The following is a 21,253-nucleotide window of genomic DNA, read 5'->3' as shown; positions in this document are numbered from 1 at the left end:
GGACAACTAGAGGAGCAGGGTTCTCTGAGATATTAACTAGACAACTAGAGGAGCAGGGTTCTCTGAGATATTAACTAGACAACTAGAGGAGGAGGGTTCTCTGAGATATTAACTAGACAACTAGAGGAGGAGGGTTCTCTGAGATATTAACTAGACAACTAGAGGAGCAGGGTTCTCTGAGATATTAACTAGACAACTAGAGGAGGAGGGTTCTCTCTGAGATATTAACTAGACAACTAGAGGAGGAGGGTTCTCTCTGAGATATTAACTAGACAACTAGAGGAGGAGGGTTCTCTCTCTGAGATATTAACTAGACAACTAGAGGAGGGTTCTCTCTGAGATATTAACTAGACAACTAGAGGAGGAGGGTTCTCTGAGATATTAACTAGACAACTAGAGGAGGGTTCTCTCTGAGATATTAACTAGACAACTAGAGGAGGAGGGTTCTCTCTGAGATATTAACTAGAGGAGGAGGGTTCTCTCTGAGATATTAACTAGACAACTAGAGGAGGGTTCTCTGAGATATTAACTAGACAACTAGAGGAGGGTTCTCTCTGAGATATTAACTAGACAACTAGAGGAGCAGGGTTCTCTGAGATATTAACTAGACAACTAGAGGAGGAGGGTTCTCTCTGAGATATTAACTAGAGGAGGAGGGTTCTCTCTGAGATATTAACTAGACAACTAGAGGAGGGTTCTCTCTGAGATATTAACTAGACAACTAGAGGAGGGTTCTCTGAGATATTAACTAGAGGAGGAGGGTTCTCTGAGATATTAACTAGACAACTAGAGGAGATATTAACTAGACAACTAGAGGGTTCTCTGAGATATTAACTAGAGGAGGAGGGTTCTCTCTGAGATATTAACTAGACAACTAGAGGAGGGTTCTCTCTGAGATATTAACTAGACAACTAGAGGAGGAGGGTTCTCTGAGATATTAACTAGGACAACTAGAGGAGCAGGGTTCTCTCTGAGATATTAACTAGACAACTAGAGGAGGAGGGTTCTCTGAGATATTAACTAGACAACTAGAGGAGGAGGGTTCTCTCTGAGATATTAACTAGACAACTAGAGGAGGGTTCTCTCTGAGATATTAACTAGACAACTAGAGGAGCAGGGTTCTCTGAGATATTAACTAGACAACTAGAGGAGGGTTCTCTCTGAGATATTAACTAGACAACTAGAGGAGGGTTCTCTCTGAGATATTAACTAGACAACTAGAGGAGGAGGGTTCTCTGAGATATTAACTAGACAACTAGAGGAGGAGGGTTCTCTCTGAGATATTAACTAGACAACTAGAGGAGCAGGGTTCTCTCTGAGATATTAACTAGACAACTAGAGGAGCAGGGTTCTCTGAGATATTAACTAGACAACTAGAGGAGGAGGGTTCTCTCTGAGATATTAACTAGACAACTAGAGGAGCAGGGTTCTCTGAGATATTAACTAGACAACTAGAGGAGGAGGGTTCTCTCTGAGATATTAACTAGACAACTAGAGGAGGGTTCTCTGAGATATTAACTAGACAACTAGAGGAGCAGGGTTCTCTCTGAGATATTAACTAGACAACTAGAGGAGGAGGGTTCTCTCTGAGATATTAACTAGAGGAGCAGGGTTCTCTGAGATATTAACTAGACAACTAGAGGAGCAGGGTTCTCTGAGATATTAACTAGACAACTAGAGGAGGAGGGTTCTCTGAGATATTAACTAGACAACTAGAGGAGGGTTCTCTGAGATATTAACTAGACAACTAGAGGAGCAGGGTTCTCTGAGATATTAACTAGACAACTAGAGGAGGAGGGTTCTCTCTGAGATATTAACTAGACAACTAGAGGAGCAGGGTTCTCTGAGATATTAACTAGACAACTAGAGGAGGAGGGTTCTCTGAGATATTAACTAGACAACTAGAGGAGGAGGGTTCTCTCTGAGATATTAACTAGACAACTAGAGGAGCAGGGTTCTCTGAGATATTAACTAGACAACTAGAGGAGGAGGGTTCTCTCTGAGATATTAACTAGACAACTAGAGGAGCAGGGTTCTCTGAGATATTAACTAGACAACTAGAGGAGCAGGGTTCTCTGAGATATTAACTAGACAACTAGAGGAGGAGGGTTCTCTCTGAGATATTAACTAGACAACTAGAGGAGCGGGGTTCTCTCTGAGATATTAACTAGACAACTAGAGGAGGGTTCTCTCTGAGATATTAACTAGACAACTAGAGGAGCAGGGTTCTCTGAGATATTAACTAGACAACTAGAGGAGCAGGGTTCTCTGAGATATTAACTAGACAACTAGAGGAGGAGGGTTCTCTGAGATATTAACTAGACAACTAGAGGAGGGTTCTCAGATATTAACTAGACAACTAGAGGAGCAGGGTTCTCTGAGATATTAACTAGACAACTAGAGGAGGGTTCTCTGAGATATTAACTAGACAACTAGAGGAGGAGGGTTCTCTCTGAGATATTAACTAGACAACTAGAGGAGCAGGGTTCTCTCTGAGATATTAACTAGACAACTAGAGGAGGAGGGTTCTCTCTGAGATATTAACTAGACAACTAGAGGAGCAGGGTTCTCTGAGATATTAACTAGACAACTAGAGGAGGGTTCTCTGAGATATTAACTAGAGGAGCAGGGTCCTACCTCTGCTGTCTCTGAAGTCTTGGTGTGGGGGGTAGTGTTTGCAGAGTCTCTCCAGAATCAGTTTGTAGTGCAGCAGACGATGCAAGGGGCGTAGCAGGAACATGTTCAGGGACAGGTAACACACCTTCTGCTGCTCAAACTCTCGACACAACTCCTGCAGCCGCTGGGAGGCACGGCACGAACGCTCCAACTCAACCAACACCTCACCGTGACGCTGCAGGAGGGACGTCAACTGCTGCTGGGGCAGAGAGGAGAGGGGTAGGTTAGGTAGAAGATGTAGGGGTTAGAGAGAGAGGAGAGGGGTAGGTTAGGTAGAAGATGTAGGGGTTAGAGAGAGAGGAGAGGGGTAGGTTAGGTAGAAGATGTAGGGGTTAGAGAGAGAGGAGAGGGGTAGGTTAGGTAGAAGATGTAGGGGTTAGAGAGAGAGGAGGGGGTAGGTTAGGTAGAAGATGTAGGTGTTAGAGGGAGGAGAGGGGTTAGGGAGAGAGGAGAGGGGTAGGTTAGGTAGAAGATGTAGGGGTTAGAGAGAGAGGAGAGGGGTAGGTTAGGTAGAAGATGTAGGTGTTAGAGGGAGGAGGGGTAGGTTAGGTAGAAGATGTAGGGGTTAGGGACAGAGGACTGTTAGCTGCTACTGTATAGATGCCAACCCCATGTGATTATCATGATCAACCCCATGTGATACTCCTACATATTCATCAGATGGCTGTAACTCCACCTATAACCCACAGGTCATTACTCTGAGGACATGTTGTAGGGCAGGAACGATATCCACGTCTACTGTACCTTTAACCCCTGAATGTTCTTCAGCATGACGTCACCGACACGCTGGTAGTCTCCTTTAATGTGGGCGTTGGACCGCCCCTCCCTGGTGACAGAGAGAAATCAACATGGTTACCTGCTTCTAAGCCTAACCCTGCAGGAGACAGACAGACAGTGTTTCACCCCCTCTCTCAGTGACACCATAGTGAGGGGCAAGTGGAGAAACAACATCACTAATTCAGTAACCCATCTGTCCATCTCTAATTGAAACCACATTGCAACAGAGTGATTAACAGCTGAGAAGCATCAATCCCCGGGAGAAGATCAAACCCTTCCTGTGAGTGGTTGAGAGAGTTATGACACGTTGACTGCATTCCTGAGATTCTCCAACCCACATGTAGATGTGCCACATGTACCTACTAGAGAACACTGAGCTACTCAGCGTAGTTACACAGCTCCACCAGCAGATGGGGTAGTGGAGCAGTATACACTAGGTCTGTCCTCTCAGATGAGCAGTATTCACTAGGTCTGTCCTCTCAGAGGAGCAGTATTCTCTCAGAGGAGCAGTATTCACTAGGTCTGTCCTCTCAGAGGAGCAGTATTCTCTCAGAGGAGCAGTATTCTCTCAGAGGAGCAGTATTCTCTCAGAGGAGCAGTATTCACTAGGTCTGTCCTCTCAGAGGAGCAGTATTCACTAGGTCTGTCTCTGATGGGTCGTCCACCGGGGTCTCTGATGGGTCGTCCACCGGGGTCTCTGATGGGTCGTCCACCGGGGGTCTCTGATGGGTCGTCCACCGGGGGTCTCTGATGGGCCGTCCCCCGATGGTCTCTGATGGGCCGTCCACCGGGGTCTCTGATGGGCCCTCCACCGGGGCCTCTGATGGGCCCTCCACCAGGGACCTCTGATGGGCCGTCCACCAGGGGCCTCTGATGGGCCGTCCACCAGGGGCCTCTGATGGGCCGTCCACCAGGGGTCTCTGATGATGATCAGTCCTGTATGACCGGCTGCTGTAGTGACTCACTGAAGAGTGGTGCTGAAAACCTGGAGGTACACACACACACACACACACACACACACACACACACACACCCCCACATCTCCCCACCCACACACCCACACACCCACACACCACACCCACTCCTCACCATTGCTGCAGCCTCTGCTCCACCTCCTTGAGGAAGGCCTGGTGTAACTGATAGACTGGATCATAGTTGGTGTTGATCAGAGTCCTCACTGAGTCTGGCAGGATGTCCTCTTTACCCAGCACAGCCTGGAACCACTGACACACAACACAGCTGTTAGACTAGCCTGGAACCGCTGCCACAACACAGCTGTTAGACTACCTCTTTACCCAGCACAGCCTGGAACCACTGAGACAACACAGCTGTTAGACTACCTCTTTACCCAGCACAGCCTGGAAGCACTGAGACAACACAGCTGTTAGACTACCTCTTTACCCAGCACAGCCTGGAACCACTGGGACAACACAGCTGTTAGACTACCTCTTTACCCAGCACAGCCTGGAACCACTGAGACAACACAGCTGTTAGACTACCTCTTTACCCAGCACAGCCTGGAACCACTGGGACAACACAGCTGTTAGACTACCTCTTTACCCAGCACAGCCTGGAAGCACTGGGACAACACAGCTGTTAGACTACCTCTTTACCCAGCACAGCCTGGAAGCACTGGGACAACACAGCTGTTAGACTACCTCTTTACCCAGCACAGCCTGGAAGCACTGAGACAACACAGCTGTTAGACTACCTCTTTACCCAGCACAGCCTGGAAGCACTGAGACAACACAGCTGTTAGACTACCTCTTTACCCAGCACAGCCTGGAACCACTGACACAACACAGCTGTTAGACTACCTCTTTACCCAGCACAGCCTGGAACCACTGAGACAACACAGCTGTTAGAGAGGAGAGTCCAGCTGGCTGGCTGGTGATAGAAGGCAGCGGTGGGCTGGTTATGCTGGGGAAGGGAGAGACCAAGATATAGCTAGTATTGCTGGGGGGTAACCAGCTGTAGAGGTAGTGTAGCTGGGGGGGGTTAACCAGCTGTATAGGTAGTGTAGCTGGGGGGTTCTAACCAGCTGTAGAGGTAGTGTAGCTGGGGGGGTCTAACCAGCTGTATATGTAGTGTAGCTGGGGGGTTTAACCAGCTGTATAGGTAGTGTAGCTGGGGGTCTAACCAGCTGTATAGGTAGTGTAGCTGGGGGGTCTAACCAGCTGTATAGGTAGTGTAGCTGGGGGGTTAACCAGCTGTATAGGTAGTGTAGCTGGGGGGGGTAACCAGCTGTATAGGTAGTTTAGCTGGGGGGTTTAACCAGCTGTATAGGTAGTGTAGCTGGGGGTTTAACCAGCTGTATAGGTAGTGTAGCTGGGGGGGTCTAACCAGCTGTATAGGTAGTGTAGCTGGGGGGTTAAGCAGCTGTATAGGTAGTGTAGCTGGGGGGTCTAACCAGCTGTATAGGTAGTGTAGCTGGGGGTTAACCAGCTGTATAGGTAGTGTAGCTGGGGGGTTAACCAGCTGTATAGGTAGTGTAGCTGGGGGGTTTAACCAGCTGTATAGGTAGTGTAGCTGGGGGTTTAACCAGCTGTATAGGTAGTGTAGCTGGGGGTTTAACCAGCTGTATAGGTAGTGTAGCTGGGGGGTCTAACCAGCTGTATAGGTAGTGTAGCTGGGGGGTTAACCAGCTGTATAGGTAGTGTAGCTGGGGGGTTAACCAGCTGTATAGGTAGTGTAGCTGGGGGGTTAACCAGCTGTATAGGTAGTGTAGCTGGGGGGTTAACCAGCTGTATAGGTAGTGTAGCTGGGGGGTTAACCAGCTGTATAGGTAGTGTAGCTGGGGGTTTAACCAGCTGTATAGGTAGTGTAGCTGGGGGTTTAACCAGCTGTATAGGTAGTGTAGCTGGGGGTCTAACCAGCTGTATAGGTAGTGTAGCTGGGGGGTTAACCAGCTGTATAGGTAGTGTAGCTGGGGGGTAACCAGCTGTATAGGTAGTTTAACCAGCTGTATAGGTAGTGTAGCTGGGGGGTTTAACCAGCTGTATAGGTAGTGTAGCTGGGGGGTCTAACCAGCTGTATAGGTAGTGTAGCTGGGGGGTTAAGCAGCTGTATAGGTAGTGTAGCTGGGGGGGGTCTAACCAGCTGTATAGGTAGTGTAGCTGGGGGGTTAACCAGCTGTATAGGTAGTGTAGCTGGGGGGGGTTAACCAGCTGTATAGGTAGTGTAGCTGGGGGGTCTAACCAGCTGTATAGGTAGTGTAGCTGGGGGGTTAACCAGCTGTATAGGTAGTGTAGCTGGGGGGTTAACCAGCTGTATAGGTAGTGTAGCTGGGGGGGGGGTTAACCAGCTGTATAGGTAGTGTAGCTGGGGGGTTAACCAGCTGTATAGGTAGTGTAGCTGGGGGGTTAACCAGCTGTATAGGTAGTGTAGCTGGGGGTTTAACCAGCTGTATAGGTAGTGTAGCTGGGGGTTTAACCAGCTGTATAGGTAGTGTAGCTGGGGGGGTCTAACCAGCTGTATAGGTAGTGTAGCTGGGGGGGGTTAACCAGCTGTATAGGTAGTGTAGCTGGGGGGTAACCAGCTGTATAGGTAGTTTAGCTGGGGGGTTTAACCAGCTGTATAGGTAGTGTAGCTGGGGGTTTAACCAGCTGTATAGGTAGTGTAGCTGGGGGTCTAACCAGCTGTATAGGTAGTGTAGCTGGGGGGTTTAAGCAGCTGTATAGGTAGTGTAGCTGGGGGGTCTAACCAGCTGTATAGGTAGTGTAGCTGGGGGTTAACCAGCTGTATAGGTAGTGTAGCTGGGGGGTTAACCAGCTGTATAGGTAGTGTAGCTGGGGGGTTTAACCAGCTGTATAGGTAGTGTAGCTGGGGGTTTAACCAGCTGTATAGGTAGTGTAGCTGGGGGGTTAACCAGCTGTATAGGTAGTGTAGCTGGGGGTCTAACCAGCTGTATAGGTAGTGTAGCTGGGGGGTTTAACCAGCTGTATGGGTAGTGTAGCTGGGGGGTCTAACCAGCTGTATAGGTAGTGTAGCTGGGGGGTTAACCAGCTGTATAGGTAGTGTAGCTTGGGGGTTAACCAGCTGTATAGGTAGTGTAGCTGGGGGGTTAACCAGCTGTATAGGTAGTGTAGCTGGGGGGGTTAACCAGCTGTATAGGTAGTGTAGCTGGGGGGTTAACCAGCTGTATAGGTAGTGTAGCTGGGGGTTTAACCAGCTGTATAGGTAGTGTAGCTGGGGGGTTTAACCAGCTGTATAGGTAGTGTAGCTGGGGGGTCTAACCAGCTGTATAGGTAGTGTAGAGGGGGTTAACCAGCTGTATAGGTAGTGTAGCTGGGGGGTTAACCAGCTGTATAGGTAGTGTAGCTGGGGGGTTAACCAGCTGTATAGGTAGTGTAGCTGGGGGTTAACCAGCTGTATAGGTAGTGTAGCTGGGGGGTTAACCAGCTGTATAGGTAGTGTAGCTGGGGGGGGTTAACCAGCTGTATAGGTAGTGTAGCTGGGGGGTTCAACCAGCTGTATAGGTAGTGTAGCTGGGGGGGGTCTAACCAGCTGTATAGGTAGTGTAGCTGCGGGGGTTTTAACCAGCTGTTTAGCTAGTGTAGCTGGGGGTCTAACCAGCTGTATAGGTAGTGTAGCTGGGGGGGGGGTTAACCAGCTGTATAGGTAGTGTAGCTGGGGGGGTCTAACCAGCTGTATAGGTAGTGTAGCTGGGGGGGGTTAACCAGCTGTATGGGTAGTGTAGCTGGGGGGGGTAACCAGCTGTATACTTTCTAGGGAGTTTTTCCTAGCCACCGTGCTTCTACACCTGCATTGCTTGCTGTTTGGGGTTTTAGGCTGGGTTTCTGTTCAGCACTTTGAGATATCAGCTGATGTACGAAGGGCTATATAAATACATTTGATTTGATTTGATTTATTACTAGGCTAACCATTATTACTAGTCTAACCATTGTTATCACTAGTCTATCATTGTTATCACTAGTCTATCATTGTTATCACTAGTCTAACCATTATTACTAGTCTAACCATTGTTATCACTAGTCTATCATTGTTATTACTAGTCTAACCATTGTTATTACTAGTCTTACCACTTATTACTACTAGTATTACCACTTATTACTACTAGTCTTACCACTTATTACTACTAGTCTTACCACTTATTACTACTAGTCTTACCACTTATTACTACTAGTCTTACCATGGTTACACCTAGTCTTATCGGTTACTACTAGTCTTACCATGGTTACACCTAGTCTTATCGGTTACTACTAGTCTTACCACGGTTACTACTAGTCTTACCACGGTTACTACTAGTCTTACCACGGTTACTACTAGTCTTACCACGGTTACTACTAGTCTTACCACAGTTACTACTAGTCTTACCACAGTTACTACTAGTCTTACCACGTATTGCTAGTCTTACCATGGATATAACTAGTCTTATAGTCTTACCATGGTTATTGCTAGTCTTACACAGTTATTACTAGTCTTACCGGGGTTATAGCTAGTCTTACCGGGGTTAAAACTAGTCGTGCCACGGTTATAACTAGCCGTGCCACGGTTATAACTAGCCGTGCCACGGTTACAACTAGCCGTGCCACGGTTACAACTAGCCGTATCACGGTTACAACTAGCCGTGCCACGGTTACAACTAGCCGTATCACGGTTACAACTAGCCGTGCCACGGTTACAACTAGCCGTGCCACGGTTACAACTAGCCGTGCCACGGTTACAACTAGCCGTGCCACGGTTACAACTAGCCGTGCCACGGTTATAACTAGCCGTGCCACGTTTATAACTACTCTTACCACGGTTATAACTAGTCTTACCATGGTTATAACTAGTTCTCCCAGAGTTATAATTCATCTTACCATGGTTATAACTAGTCTTACCACGGTTATAACTAGTCTTACCACGGTTATAACTAGTCTTAACCTTGGTTATAACTAGTTCTCCCAGAGTTATAATTCATCTTACCACGGTTATAACTAGTCTTGCCATGGTTATAACTAGTTCTCCCAGAGTTATAATTCATCTTAATATGGTTATAACTAGTCTTACCATGGTTATAACTAGTTCTCCCAGAGTTATAAAACATCTTACCACGGTTATAACTAGTCTTACCATGGTTATAACTAGTTCTCCCAGAGTTATAATTCATCTTACTACGGTTATAACTAGTCTTACCATGGTTATAACTAGTTCTCCCAGAGTTATAATGAATCTTACCACGGTTATAACTAGTTCTCCCAGAGTTATAATTCATCTTACCATGGTTATAACTAGTCTTACCATGGTTATAACTAGTCTTACCATGGTTATAACTAGTTCTCCCAGTTATAATTCATCTTAATATGGTTATAACTAGTTCTCCCAGAGTTATAATTCATCTTACCATGGTTATAACTAGTCTTACCATGGTTATAACTAGTTCTCCCAGAGCTATAATTCATCTTACCATGGTTATAACTAGTCTTACCATGGTTATAACTAGTTCTCCCAGAGTTATAATTCATCTTAATATGGTTATAACTAGTTCTCCCAGAGTTATAATTCATCTTACCATGGTTATAACTAGTCTTACCATGGTTATAACTAGTTCTCCCAGAGTTATAATTCATCTTACCACGGTTATAACTGCCAGGTCCTTCTGAAAGGTTCTCTCTGTGGTGAGAAGCTCCTTGGCGATGAAGTAGGCCTTGTCAGTTGGACACTTCTGGAAGAAAGGGAGAAAATGTCCAACACAACATTAATACCCTCAAACACCCAGTTAGGCGGATTAGAGCAAATGGCGTTAAACTATTAGGTCTTTCTTGTGTTTTGTTTCAGTCAAAGCATATATCCTGCTTCAGCTAACCATCCTCAAATCTCAATAGAAATGAGGAGGTTTTGGTGTAATGGCGACGTTACAGGCCTACTATAATATGCTATTATGTTTGGCTCAGTTATGTAACATCCTAACTCATCATAAGTCTTTGTCTGGCGAAATGTGATCTGGACAGACATCGAGTCAGCTTTGATCTAACTTTACGACATGAGCACCATTGTGAGAAGTGGTAATCTTCCATTTGTAATAATAATAATAATAAGTGATGAGTAGAACTATTAGATGTAGGCAACAGATCTTGATGAGATCTAGCCTGGTAAATTGGGATAACACAGTTCCTTACAGACTCTCACTAGCCTGGTAAAGTGGGATAACACAGTTCCTTACAGACACTCACTAGCCTGGTAAAGTGGGATAGCACAGTTCCTTACAGACTCTCACTAGCCTGGTAAAGTGGGAATACACAGTTCCTTACAGACTCTCCCTAGCCTGGTAAAGTGGGATAACACAGTTCCTTACAGACTCTCCCTAGCCTGGTAAAGTGGGATACAACAGTTCTAACAAAGTAGAACAGTACTGTCCTCTGGGCTGGATCGCTCTCTCAAGAGTATGGGGACATGTCCTCCCCCCTCCTCCAATCTCTCCTTCACTCTCTCCCACCCTCCCTCCCTGAAAGACAAACCTTCCTCCGAACCTCGTCCTCGTCATCCGTGCGGACGTAGCCAGCGTCAGTGAACAAGGGGGATGAGAGGGGGGAGGAATGGGCGTTGATGGGCGAGGGCTGGTGCCCGTTGGAGCTCTGACTCGGGCCGAAGGGAAAGGCTTTCTGCCCGTTCACCATCACTGGAGGGCTGCCTGAGATCACACCTGGAAGAGAGGAGGGGACAGGAACGAGTCAGAGCTGCATTCAACCTATCAAAACATGAAAACCTAACTAAAGTCACGTAAAGTGTCCAGTTGGATGTAAAGTGTCCAGTTGAATGTAAAGTGTCCAGCTGGATGTAAAGTGTCCAGTTGGATGTAAAGTGTCCAGTTGAATGTAAAGTGTCCAGTTGAATGTAAAGTGTCCAGTTGGATGTAAAGTGTCCAGTTGAATGTAAAGTGTCCAGTTGAATGTAAAGTGTCCAGTTGAATGTAAAGTGTCAAGTTGAATGTAAAGTGTCAAGTTGAATGTAAAGTGTCCAGTTGAATGTAAAGGGTCCAGTTGAATGTAAAGTATCCAGTTGAATGTAAAGTAATGTAAAGTGTCAAGTTGAATGTAAAGTGTCCAGTTGAATGTAAAGTGTCCAGTTGAATGTAAAGGGTCCAGTTGAATGTAAAGTAATGTAAAGTAATGTAAAGTGTCAAGTTGAATGTAAAGTGTCCAGTTGAATGTAAAGTAATGTAAAGTGTCCTGTTGAATGTAAAGTGTCCTGTTGAATGTAAAGTAATGTAAAGTGTCCTGTTGAATGTTAAGTAATGTAAAGTGTCCTGTTAAATGTTAAGTAAACAAAACTAAGGAGATGATTGTGGACTTCAGGAAACAGCAGAGGGAACACCCCCCCATCCACATCGATGGAACAGTAGTGGAGAGGGTAGCAAGTTTTAAGTTCCTCGGCATACACATCACAGACAAACTGAATTGGTCCACTCACACAGACAGCATCGTGAGGAAGGCACAGCAGCGCCTCTTCAACCTCAGGAGGCTGAAGAAATTCGGCTTGTCACCAAAAGCACTCGCAAACTTCTACAGATGCACAATCGAGAGCATCCTGACGGGCTGTATCACCGCCTGGTACGGCAACTGCTCCGCCCTCAACCGTAAGGCTCTCCAGAGGGTAGTGAGGTCTGCACAACGCATCACCGGGGGCAAACTACCTGCCCTCCAGGACACCTACACCACCCGATGTTCTTGAAGGCCATAAAGATCATCAAGGACATCAACCACCCGAGCCACTGCCTGTTCACCCCGCTGCCATCCAGAAGGCGAGGTCAGTACAGGTGCATCAAAGCAGGGACCGAGAGACTGAAAAACAGCTTCTATCTCAAGGCCATCAGACTGTTAAACAGCCACCACTAACATTGAGTGACTGCTGCCAACACACTGACACTGACACTGACACTGACTCAACTCCAGCCACTTTAATAATGGGAATTGATGGGAAATGATGTAAATATATCACTAGCCACTTTAAACAATGCTACCTTATATAATGTTACTTACCCTACATTATTCATCTCATATGCATACGTAGATACTGTACTCTATATCATCGACTGCATCCTTATGTAATACATGTATCACTAGCCACTTTGTTTACATACTTATCTCATATGTATATACTGTACTCGATATCATCTACTGTATCTTGCCTATGCTGCTCTGTACCATCACTCATTCATATATCCTTATGTACATATTCTTTATCCCCTTACACTGTGTATAAGACAGTAGTTTTGGAATTGTTAGTTAGATTACTTGTTGGTTATTACTGCATTGTCGGAACAAGAAGCACAAGCATTTCGCTACACTCGCATTAACATCTGCTAACCATGTGTATGTGACAAATAAAATTTGATTTGATTTGATTTGATGATTTAATGTAAAGTGTCCAGTTGAATGTAAAGTGTCCAGTTGAATGTAAAGTTTCCAGTTGAATGTAAAGTGTCCAGCCAGGAGAGAAGCACAACAGTGGAACACAGTAGAGAGACAGAGGAAACAGCCTGGAGAGAAGCACAACAGTGGAACACAGTAGAGAGACAGAGGAAACAGCCTGGAGAGAAGCACAACAGTGGAACACAGTAGAGAGACAGAGGAAACAGCCTGGAGAGAAGCACAACAGTGGAACACAGTAGAGAGACAGACAGAGGAAACAGCCTGGAGAGAAGCACAACAGTGGAACACAGTAGAGAGACAGACAGAGGAAACAGCCAGGAGAGAAGCACAACAGTGGAACACAGTAGAGAGAGAGAGGAAACAGCCTGGAGAGAAGCACAACAGTGGAACACAGTAGAGACAGAGGAAACAGCCTGGAGAGAAGCACAACAGTGGAACACAGTAGAGACAGAGGAAACAGCCTGGAGAGAAGCACAACAGTGGAACACAGTAGAGAGGCAGAGGAAACAGCCTGGAGAGAAGCACAACAGTGGAACACAGTAGAGAGACAGACAGAGGAAACAGCCAGGAGAGAAGCACAACAGTGGAACACAGTAGAGAGACAGACAGAGGAAACAGCCAGGAGAGAAGCACAACAGTGGAACACAGTAGAGAGAGAGAGAAACAGCCTGGAGAGAAGCACAACAGTGGAACACAGTAGAGAGACAGACAGAGGAAACAGCCTGGAGAGAAGCACAACAGTGGAACACAGTAGAGAGACAGAGGAAACAGCCTGGAGAGAAGCACAACAGTGGAACACAGTAGAGAGAGAGAGGAAACAGCCTGGAGAGAAGCACAACAGTGGAACACAGTAGAGAGAGAGAGGAAACAGCCTGGAGATAAGCACAACAGTGGAACACAGTAGAGAGACAGACAGAGGAAACAGCCTGGAGAGAAGCACAACAGTGGAACACAGTAGAGAGACAGACAGAGGAAACAGCCTGGAGAGAAGCACAACAGTGGAACACAGTAGAGAGACAGGAAACAGCCTGGAGAGAAGCACAACAGTGATGGCAGAAAATCAGCATTCAAAGGCATAGAAGCTTTGAACATAGTCTGATTTATTTGTCATGTTTTTAATGCTAAATATAATGTGTTGTCAGAGAATGTAATCAAACCAATGACCCTGATGAGGATGACGCAGCGGCCATGTTGGATTTGCAAAAGAACAGAAATCAGGATCAGGGCCGAAAGGAACAACAATGAGAGGGCTATCTTGTTTACATGCCAGGAGTCAAGCCAAGCAGACAGCAAAGAGGGAGGGGGTCAGACAGACTGCTGATACAAGGGGGGGGGATTGGGCTGGGTCGGTGTTCGGGGAGGGCAGGAGTAACATCAAACATGGCTGATAAAAAAACCTTACAGCTCAATGAACTGCTCCTAACATTCTCAACGTGATCCTGACTAATCCACAAACTACTGCTTACTATTTCACCAACTAAGTGTACTGAGCTACATTTAGATATTTAACTAGGCAAGTCAGTTTAAGAACAAATTCTTATTTACAATGACGGCCTAGGAACGGTGGGTTAACTGCCTTGTTCTGGGGCAGAACGACAGATTTTTACCTTGTCAGCTCAGAGATTCGATCTTGCAACCTTTCGGTTCTATCCACTAGGCTACCTGCCGCCCTCATGGGCCTAACCCTAACCCTCATGGGCCTAACCCTAACCCTCATGGGCCTAACCCAACCCAAAGTATAATGTCACAAACTACAAGTCCAAAGTGTGTATAAAAAATAAGCCCCCCCTCACGATAGTAAAAGTGCTGTACAGAATTAAAATAAATAAATTGTACTCTAGATTTAGAAGGCTGATTGGCCTCCAGTTAAAGTAACGATTTATACGCCTCTAACCCTGAGGGAGGCGCTAACTGTGGCAGGGCGCTAACCCTGAGGGAGGCGCTAACCGTCGCAGGGCGCTAACCCTGGGGGAGGGGCTAACAGTGGCAGGGAGCTAACCCTGGGGGAGGGGCTAACAGTGCAGGGCGCTAACCCTGAGGGAGGCGCTAACCGTCGCAGGGCGCTAACCCTGGGGGAGGGGCTAACAGTGGCAGGGAGCTAACCCTGGGGGAGGGGCTAACAGTGCAGGGCGCTAACCCTGGGGAGGGGCTAACAGTGGCAGGGCGCTAACCCTGGGGGAGGGGCTAACAGTGGCAGGGAGCTAACCCTGGGGGAGGGGCTAACATTGGCAGGGAGCTAACCCTGGGGGAGGGGCTAACAGTGGCAGGGAGCTAACCCTGGGGGAAGGGCTAACAGTGGCAGGGAGCTAACCCTGGGGGAGGGGCTAACAGTAACCCCCAGGGGTTCATCCTCATCATTGACGTGTGTGCGCGCGTGTGCCTCTGGCCTCGTTCTCTATCTATACCAGGACAGTGGATGTAGGAGATAGAAGAGCTGCTGCCTTCAACTGCCTGCCGGACTGGACCTGAGATCTGCTGCTCTGGGTGTCCCGTGGTGGAGGGTAGGGCCTGGGCCTCTGGTCCCCCTGGTCCAGCCTGGTGGCCGTTGGTCACTGTAGGGTCGTCCACCGGGGCCTGGAGGGTCAACCTGAGAGGAGAGTCTGTCTGGTCCACTGAGACACTCTGGAGAGGAGGGAGAGAGATAAGTTAAAGGGATACCCTGTCAAATAAAGACCAGAACACACACTATATTCCTTCTCCTATGAATCACAGAGAGAAAGGTCACCAGGATATACTGACCTCTTGTGGCACTGTGGATGTCTTTCTATCCTGGGGTGTCAGGCTGCTGCCGGACACCTTCTTACTGTGTTTCCTGGTGGGGAGAGGAGACAGGCGAGGCTTAGTCTATCAACTGTTGAGGTAAAGGGACATTGACATGGGAACCTGGAGCCACAAACACGCCTCAGGGGAAGAGAGGCTGACATCCAGACCAGGTGAAGTCTCACCTTTCAAAAGGGACCTTTTGGAACTCTGAGTCCTTGACGTAATCGAAAACCTGCTTCTGTGTCCGACCGCTGCAGATATAAAGAGACAGAACATGTTGAAACACAGAGGTCTGATGAAGCAGCACAGTCCCTGTAAAAGGACTGTCAGTGAAAGACCCTGACACAATAGGAAAGGTTACATTGTTGAGTCCAGTATCAATCTGTGTTGTTGTTGCTGGTTAATATACATTTATCATGCAGTGTCCACTCAGGCCCCTCCTCTACAAGCTAAACCCAGCCACTCAGCCAGCCTACCTAAACCTCTACAAGCTCCACCCACCCACCCACCCAGCCTACCTAAACCTCTACAAGCTCCACCCACCCACCCAGCCAGCCTACATAAACCTCTACAAGCTCCACCCACCCAGCCAGCCAGCCTACCTAAACCTCTACAAGCTCCACCCACCCACCCAGCCAGCCTACCCAAACCTCTACAAGCTCCACCCACCCACCCAGCCAGCCTACCCAAACCTCTACAAGCTCCACCCACCCACCCAGCCAGCCTACCCAAACCTCTACAAGCTCCACCCACCCACCCAGCCTACCCAGCCAGCCTACCCAAACCTCTACAAGCTCCACCCACCCAGCCAGCCTACCCAAACCTCTACAAGCTCCACCCAACCACCCAGCCAGCCTACCTAAACCTCTACAAGCTCCACCCACCCAGCCAGCCTACCTAAACCTCTACAAGCTCCACCCACCCACCCAGCCTACCTAAACCTCTACAAGCTCCACCCACCCACCCAACCAGCCTACCCAAACCTCTACAAGCTCCACCCACCCACCCAGCCTACCCAAACCTCTACAAGCTCCACCCACCCACCCAGCCAGCCTACCTAAACCTCTACAAGCTCCACCCATCCACCCAGCCAGCCTACCTAAACCTCTACAAGCTCCACCCATCCACCCAGCCAGCCTACCTAAACCTCTACAAGCTCCACCCATCCACCCAGCCAGCCTGCCTAAACCTCTACAAGCTCCACCCACCCAGCCAGCCTACCCAGCCAGCCTACCCACACCTCTACAAGCTCCACCCAACCACCCAGCCAGCCTACCTAAACCTCTACAAGCTCCACCCAACCACCCAGCCAGCCTACCTAAACCTCTACAAGCTCCACCCACCCACCCAGCCAGCCTACCCAGCCAGCCAGCCTACCCAAACCTCTACAAGCTCCACCCACCCACCCAACCAGCCAGCCTACCTAAACCTCAACAAGCTCCACCCACCCAGCCAGCCAGCCTACCTAAACCTCTACAAGCTCCACCCACCCACCCAGCCAGCCTACCTAAACCTCTACAAGCTCCACCCACCCACCCAGCCAGCCTACCTAAACCTGAAGGAGGACCCTCTGGTGAAGAGAACAGCTTTGGCTTTGGGTTTGGGTTCCTCAAACAGTCTGAAGAAGGCGTGGTACTCCACACATATTTTCCAGAAGATCTTACAGCAGTCTCTACTGGCCATCACAAACTCCAGAGTGTCCTGGTATGCACTCTGCTGCAGGCGGGCACAGCACAGACATCGTCAACACATAGCTTAGCATTGGTTAGAACAGGAGAAACAAGGGCTGTGTTCATCTACGCCACTGATAAACACTGTGTTGGAACTAACCGTCGAATTTACTGAGAAATAAATCAACACCCTTTCAACCAATCAGAATGTAGTATTCTGCCAAGCCGTGGTATAAGGACTTACATTGAGGTCTGGTCTGAGTTTGATGAGAAAACGTTTCCTCTTGAAGCTGAGCTTGCGGACTTTAGACCAGTTAAACGCATTGATCTTAGTGTGTCCCTATAGGAGAGAGTTTAGACCAGTTAAAAGCATTGATCTTAGTGTGTCCCTATAGGAGAGAGTTTAGACCAGTTAAAAACATTGATCTTAGTGTGTCCCTATAGGAGAGAGTTTAGACCAGTTAAAAGCATTGATCTTAGTGTGTCCCTATAGGAGAGAGTTTAGACCAGTTAAAAACATTGATCTTAGTGTGTCCCTATAGGAGAGAGTTTAGACCAGTTAAAAGCATTGATCTTAGTGTGTCCCTATAGGAGAGAGTTTAGACCAGTTAAAAGCATTGATCTTAGTGTGTCCCTATAGGAGAGAGTTTAGACCAGTTAAAAGCATTGATCTTAGTGTGTCCCTATAGGAGAGAGTTTAGACCAGTTTTTATTTATTTTTTAATTTTTTATTTCACCTTTATTTAACCAGGTAGGCTAGTTGAGAACAAGTTCTCATTTGCAACTGCGACCTGGCCAAGATAAAGCATAGCAGTGTGAACAGACAACACAGAGTTACACATGGAGTAAACAATTAACAAGTCAATAACACAGTAGAAAAAAAAGGGGAGTCTATATACATTGTGTGCAAAAGGCATGAGGAGGTAGGCCAATAATTACAATTTTGCAGATTAATAACACTGGAGTAATAAATGATCAGATGGTCATGTACAGGTAGAGATATTGGTGTGCAAAAGAGTAGAAAAGTAAATAAATAAAAACAGTATGGGGATGAGGTAGGTAAAAATGGGTGGGCTATTTACCGATAGACTATGTACAGCTGCAGCGATCGGTTAACTGCTCAGACAGCAGATGTTTGAAGTTGGTGAGGGAGATAAAAGTCTCCAACTTCAGCGATTTTTGCAATTCGTTCCAGTCACAGGCAGCAGAGTACTGGAACGAAAGGCGGCCAAATGAGGTTTTGGCTTTAGGGATGATCAGTGAGATAGCACGCGCTCCAGCAGGTGTACGGATGGGTGTTGCCATCGTGACCAGTGAACTGAGATAAGGCGGAGCTTTACCTAGCATGGACTTGTAGATGACCTGGAGCCAGTGGGTCTGGCGACGAATATGTAGCGAGGGCCAGCCGACTAGAGCATACAAGTCGCAGTGGAGGGTGGTATAAGGTGCTTTAGTGACAAAACGGATGGCACTGTGATAAACTGCATCCAGTTTGCTGAGTAGAGTGTTGGAAGCAATTTTGTAGATGACATCGCCGAAGTCGAGGATCGGTAGGATAGTCAGTTTTACTAGGGTAAGTTTGGCGGCGTGAGTGAAGGAGGCTTTGTTGCGGAATAGAAAGCCGATTCTTGATTTGATTTTTGATTGGAGATGTTTGATATGAGTCTGGAAGGAGAGTTTACAGTCTAGCCAGACACCTAGGTACTTATAGATGTCCACATATTCAAGGTCGGAACCATCCAGGGTGGTGATGCTGGTCAGGCGTGCGGGTGCAGGCAGAGAACGGTTGAAAAGCATGCATTTGGTTTTACTAGCGTTTAAGAGCAGTTGGAGGCCACGGAAGGAGTGTTGTATGGCATTGAAGCTCGTTTGGAGGTTAGATAGCACAGTGTCCAAGGACGGGCCGGAAGTATATAGAATGGTGTCGTCTGCGTAGAGGTGGATCAGGGAATCGCCCGCAGCAAGAGCAACATCATTGATATATACAGAGAAAAGAGTCGGCCCGAGGATTGAACCCTGTGGCACCCCCACAGAGACTGCCAGAGGACTGGACAGCATGCCCTCCGATTTGACACACTGAACTCTGTCTGCAAAGTAATTGGTGAACCAGGCAAGGCAGTCATCCGAGGCTACTGAGTCTGCCGATAAGAATATGGTGATTGACAGAGTCAAACGCCTTGGCAAGGTCGATGAAGACGGCTGCACAGTACTGTCTTTTATCGATGGCGGTTATGATATCGTTTAGTACCTTGAGCGTGGCTGAGGTGCACCCGTGACTGGCTCGGAAACCCGATTGCACAGCGGAGAAGGTATGGTGGGATTCGAGATGGTCAGTGACCTGTTTGTTGACTTGGCTTTCGAAGACCTTAGATAGGCAGGGCAGGATGGATATAGGTCTGTAACAGTTTGGGTCCAGGGTGTCTCCCCCTTTGAAGAGGGGGATGACTGCGGCAGCTTTCCAATCCTTGGGGATCTCAGATGATATGAAAGAGAGGTTGAACAGGCTGGTAATAGGGGTTGCGACAATGGCGGCGGATAGTTTCAGAAATAGAGGGCCAGATTGTCAAGCCCAGCTGATTTGTACAGGTCCAGGTTTTGCAGCTCTTTCAGAACATCTGCTATCTGGATTTGGGTAAAGGAGAACCTGGAGAGGCTTGAGCAAGTAGCTGCGGGGGGTGCGGAGCTGTTGGCTGAGGTTGGAGTAGCCAGGCGGAAGGCATGGCCAGCTGTTGAGAAATGCTTGTTGAAGTTTTCGATAATCATGGATTTATCGGTGGTGACCGTGTTTCCTAGCCTCAGTGCAGTGGGCAGCTGGGAGGAGGTGCTCTTGTTCTCCATGGACTTCAGTGTCCCAGAACTTTTTGGAGTTGGAGCTACAGGATGCAAACTTCTGCCTGAAGAAGCTGGCCTTAGCTTTCCTGACTGACTGCGTGTATTGGTTCCTGACTTCCCTGAACAGTTGCATATCGCGGGGACTATTCGATGCTATTGCAGTCCGCCACAGGATATTTTTGTGCTGGTCGAGGGCAGTCAGGTCTGGAGTGAACCAAGGGCTGTATCTGTTCTTAGACATTCGTGGCCAGCCGGACATTCGTTGCCAGCCGGACATTCGTGTAGACCTTACCGTGTAGTAGACCTCACAGTGAAATGCTGAATACAACAGGTGTAGTAGACCTCACAGTGAAATGCTGAATACAACAGGTGTAGTAGACCTCACAGTGAAATGCTGAATACAACAGGTGTAGTAGACCTCACAGTGAAATGCTGAATACAACAGGTGTAGTAGACCTCACAGTGAAATGCTGAATACAACAGGTGTAGTAGACCTCACAGTGAAATGCTGAATACAACAGGTGTAGTAGACCTCACAGTGAAATGCTGAATACAACAGGTGTAGTAGACCTCACAGTGAAATGCTGAATACAACAGGTGTAGTAGACCTCACAGTGAAATGCTGAATACAACAGGTGTAGTAGACCTCACAGTGAAATGCTGAATACAACAGGTGTAGTAGACCTCACAGTGAAATGCTGAATACAACAGGTGTAGTAGACCTCACAGTGAAATGCTGAATACAACAGGTGTAGTAGACCTCACAGTGAAATGCTGAATACAACAGGTGTAGTAGACCTCACAGTGAAATGCTGAATACAACAGGTGTAGTAGACCTCACAGTGAAATGCTGAATACAACAGGTGTAGTAGACCTCACAGTGAAATGCTGAATACAACAGGTGTAGTAGACCTCACAGTGAAATGCTGAATACAACAGGTGTAGTAGACCTCACAGTGAAATGCTGAATACAACAGGTGTAGTAGACCTCACAGTGAAATGCTGAATACAACAGGTGTAGTAGACCTCACAGTGAAATGCTGAATACAACAGGTGTAGTAGACCTCACAGTGAAATGCTGAATACAACAGGTGTAGTAGACCTCACAGTGAAAAGCTGAATACAACAGGTGTAGTAGACCTCACAGTGAAAAGCTGA

The 21,253-nt window shown here is 47.5% G+C and overlaps 1 protein-coding gene across 1 annotated transcript in view; it reads right to left on the bottom strand.

The window, feature by feature from the left end:
• Positions 1-21,253, bottom strand: part of LOC121843740 (FERM, ARHGEF and pleckstrin domain-containing protein 1-like) — a gene marked incomplete at its 5' end in the record, with an annotated part of 40,798 nt that overhangs the window by 17,430 nt on the left and 2,115 nt on the right. Inside the window, 10 exon segments of the mRNA XM_042313535.1 lie at positions 2,638-2,872; positions 3,421-3,502; positions 4,543-4,676; positions 10,034-10,123; positions 10,917-11,101; positions 15,272-15,452; positions 15,570-15,642; positions 15,776-15,844; positions 17,143-17,309; positions 17,508-17,603. Of these exon segments, the coding sequence (XP_042169469.1) occupies positions 2,638-2,872; positions 3,421-3,502; positions 4,543-4,676; positions 10,034-10,123; positions 10,917-11,101; positions 15,272-15,452; positions 15,570-15,642; positions 15,776-15,844; positions 17,143-17,309; positions 17,508-17,603 (1,312 nt within the window).

Source organism: Oncorhynchus tshawytscha, unplaced genomic scaffold (assembly GCF_018296145.1).
Source record: "Oncorhynchus tshawytscha isolate Ot180627B unplaced genomic scaffold, Otsh_v2.0 Un_contig_260_pilon_pilon, whole genome shotgun sequence".
Taxonomy (NCBI): Eukaryota; Metazoa; Chordata; class Actinopteri; order Salmoniformes; family Salmonidae; genus Oncorhynchus; species Oncorhynchus tshawytscha.
This window is presented reverse-complemented; position numbering and strand designations above follow the sequence as displayed.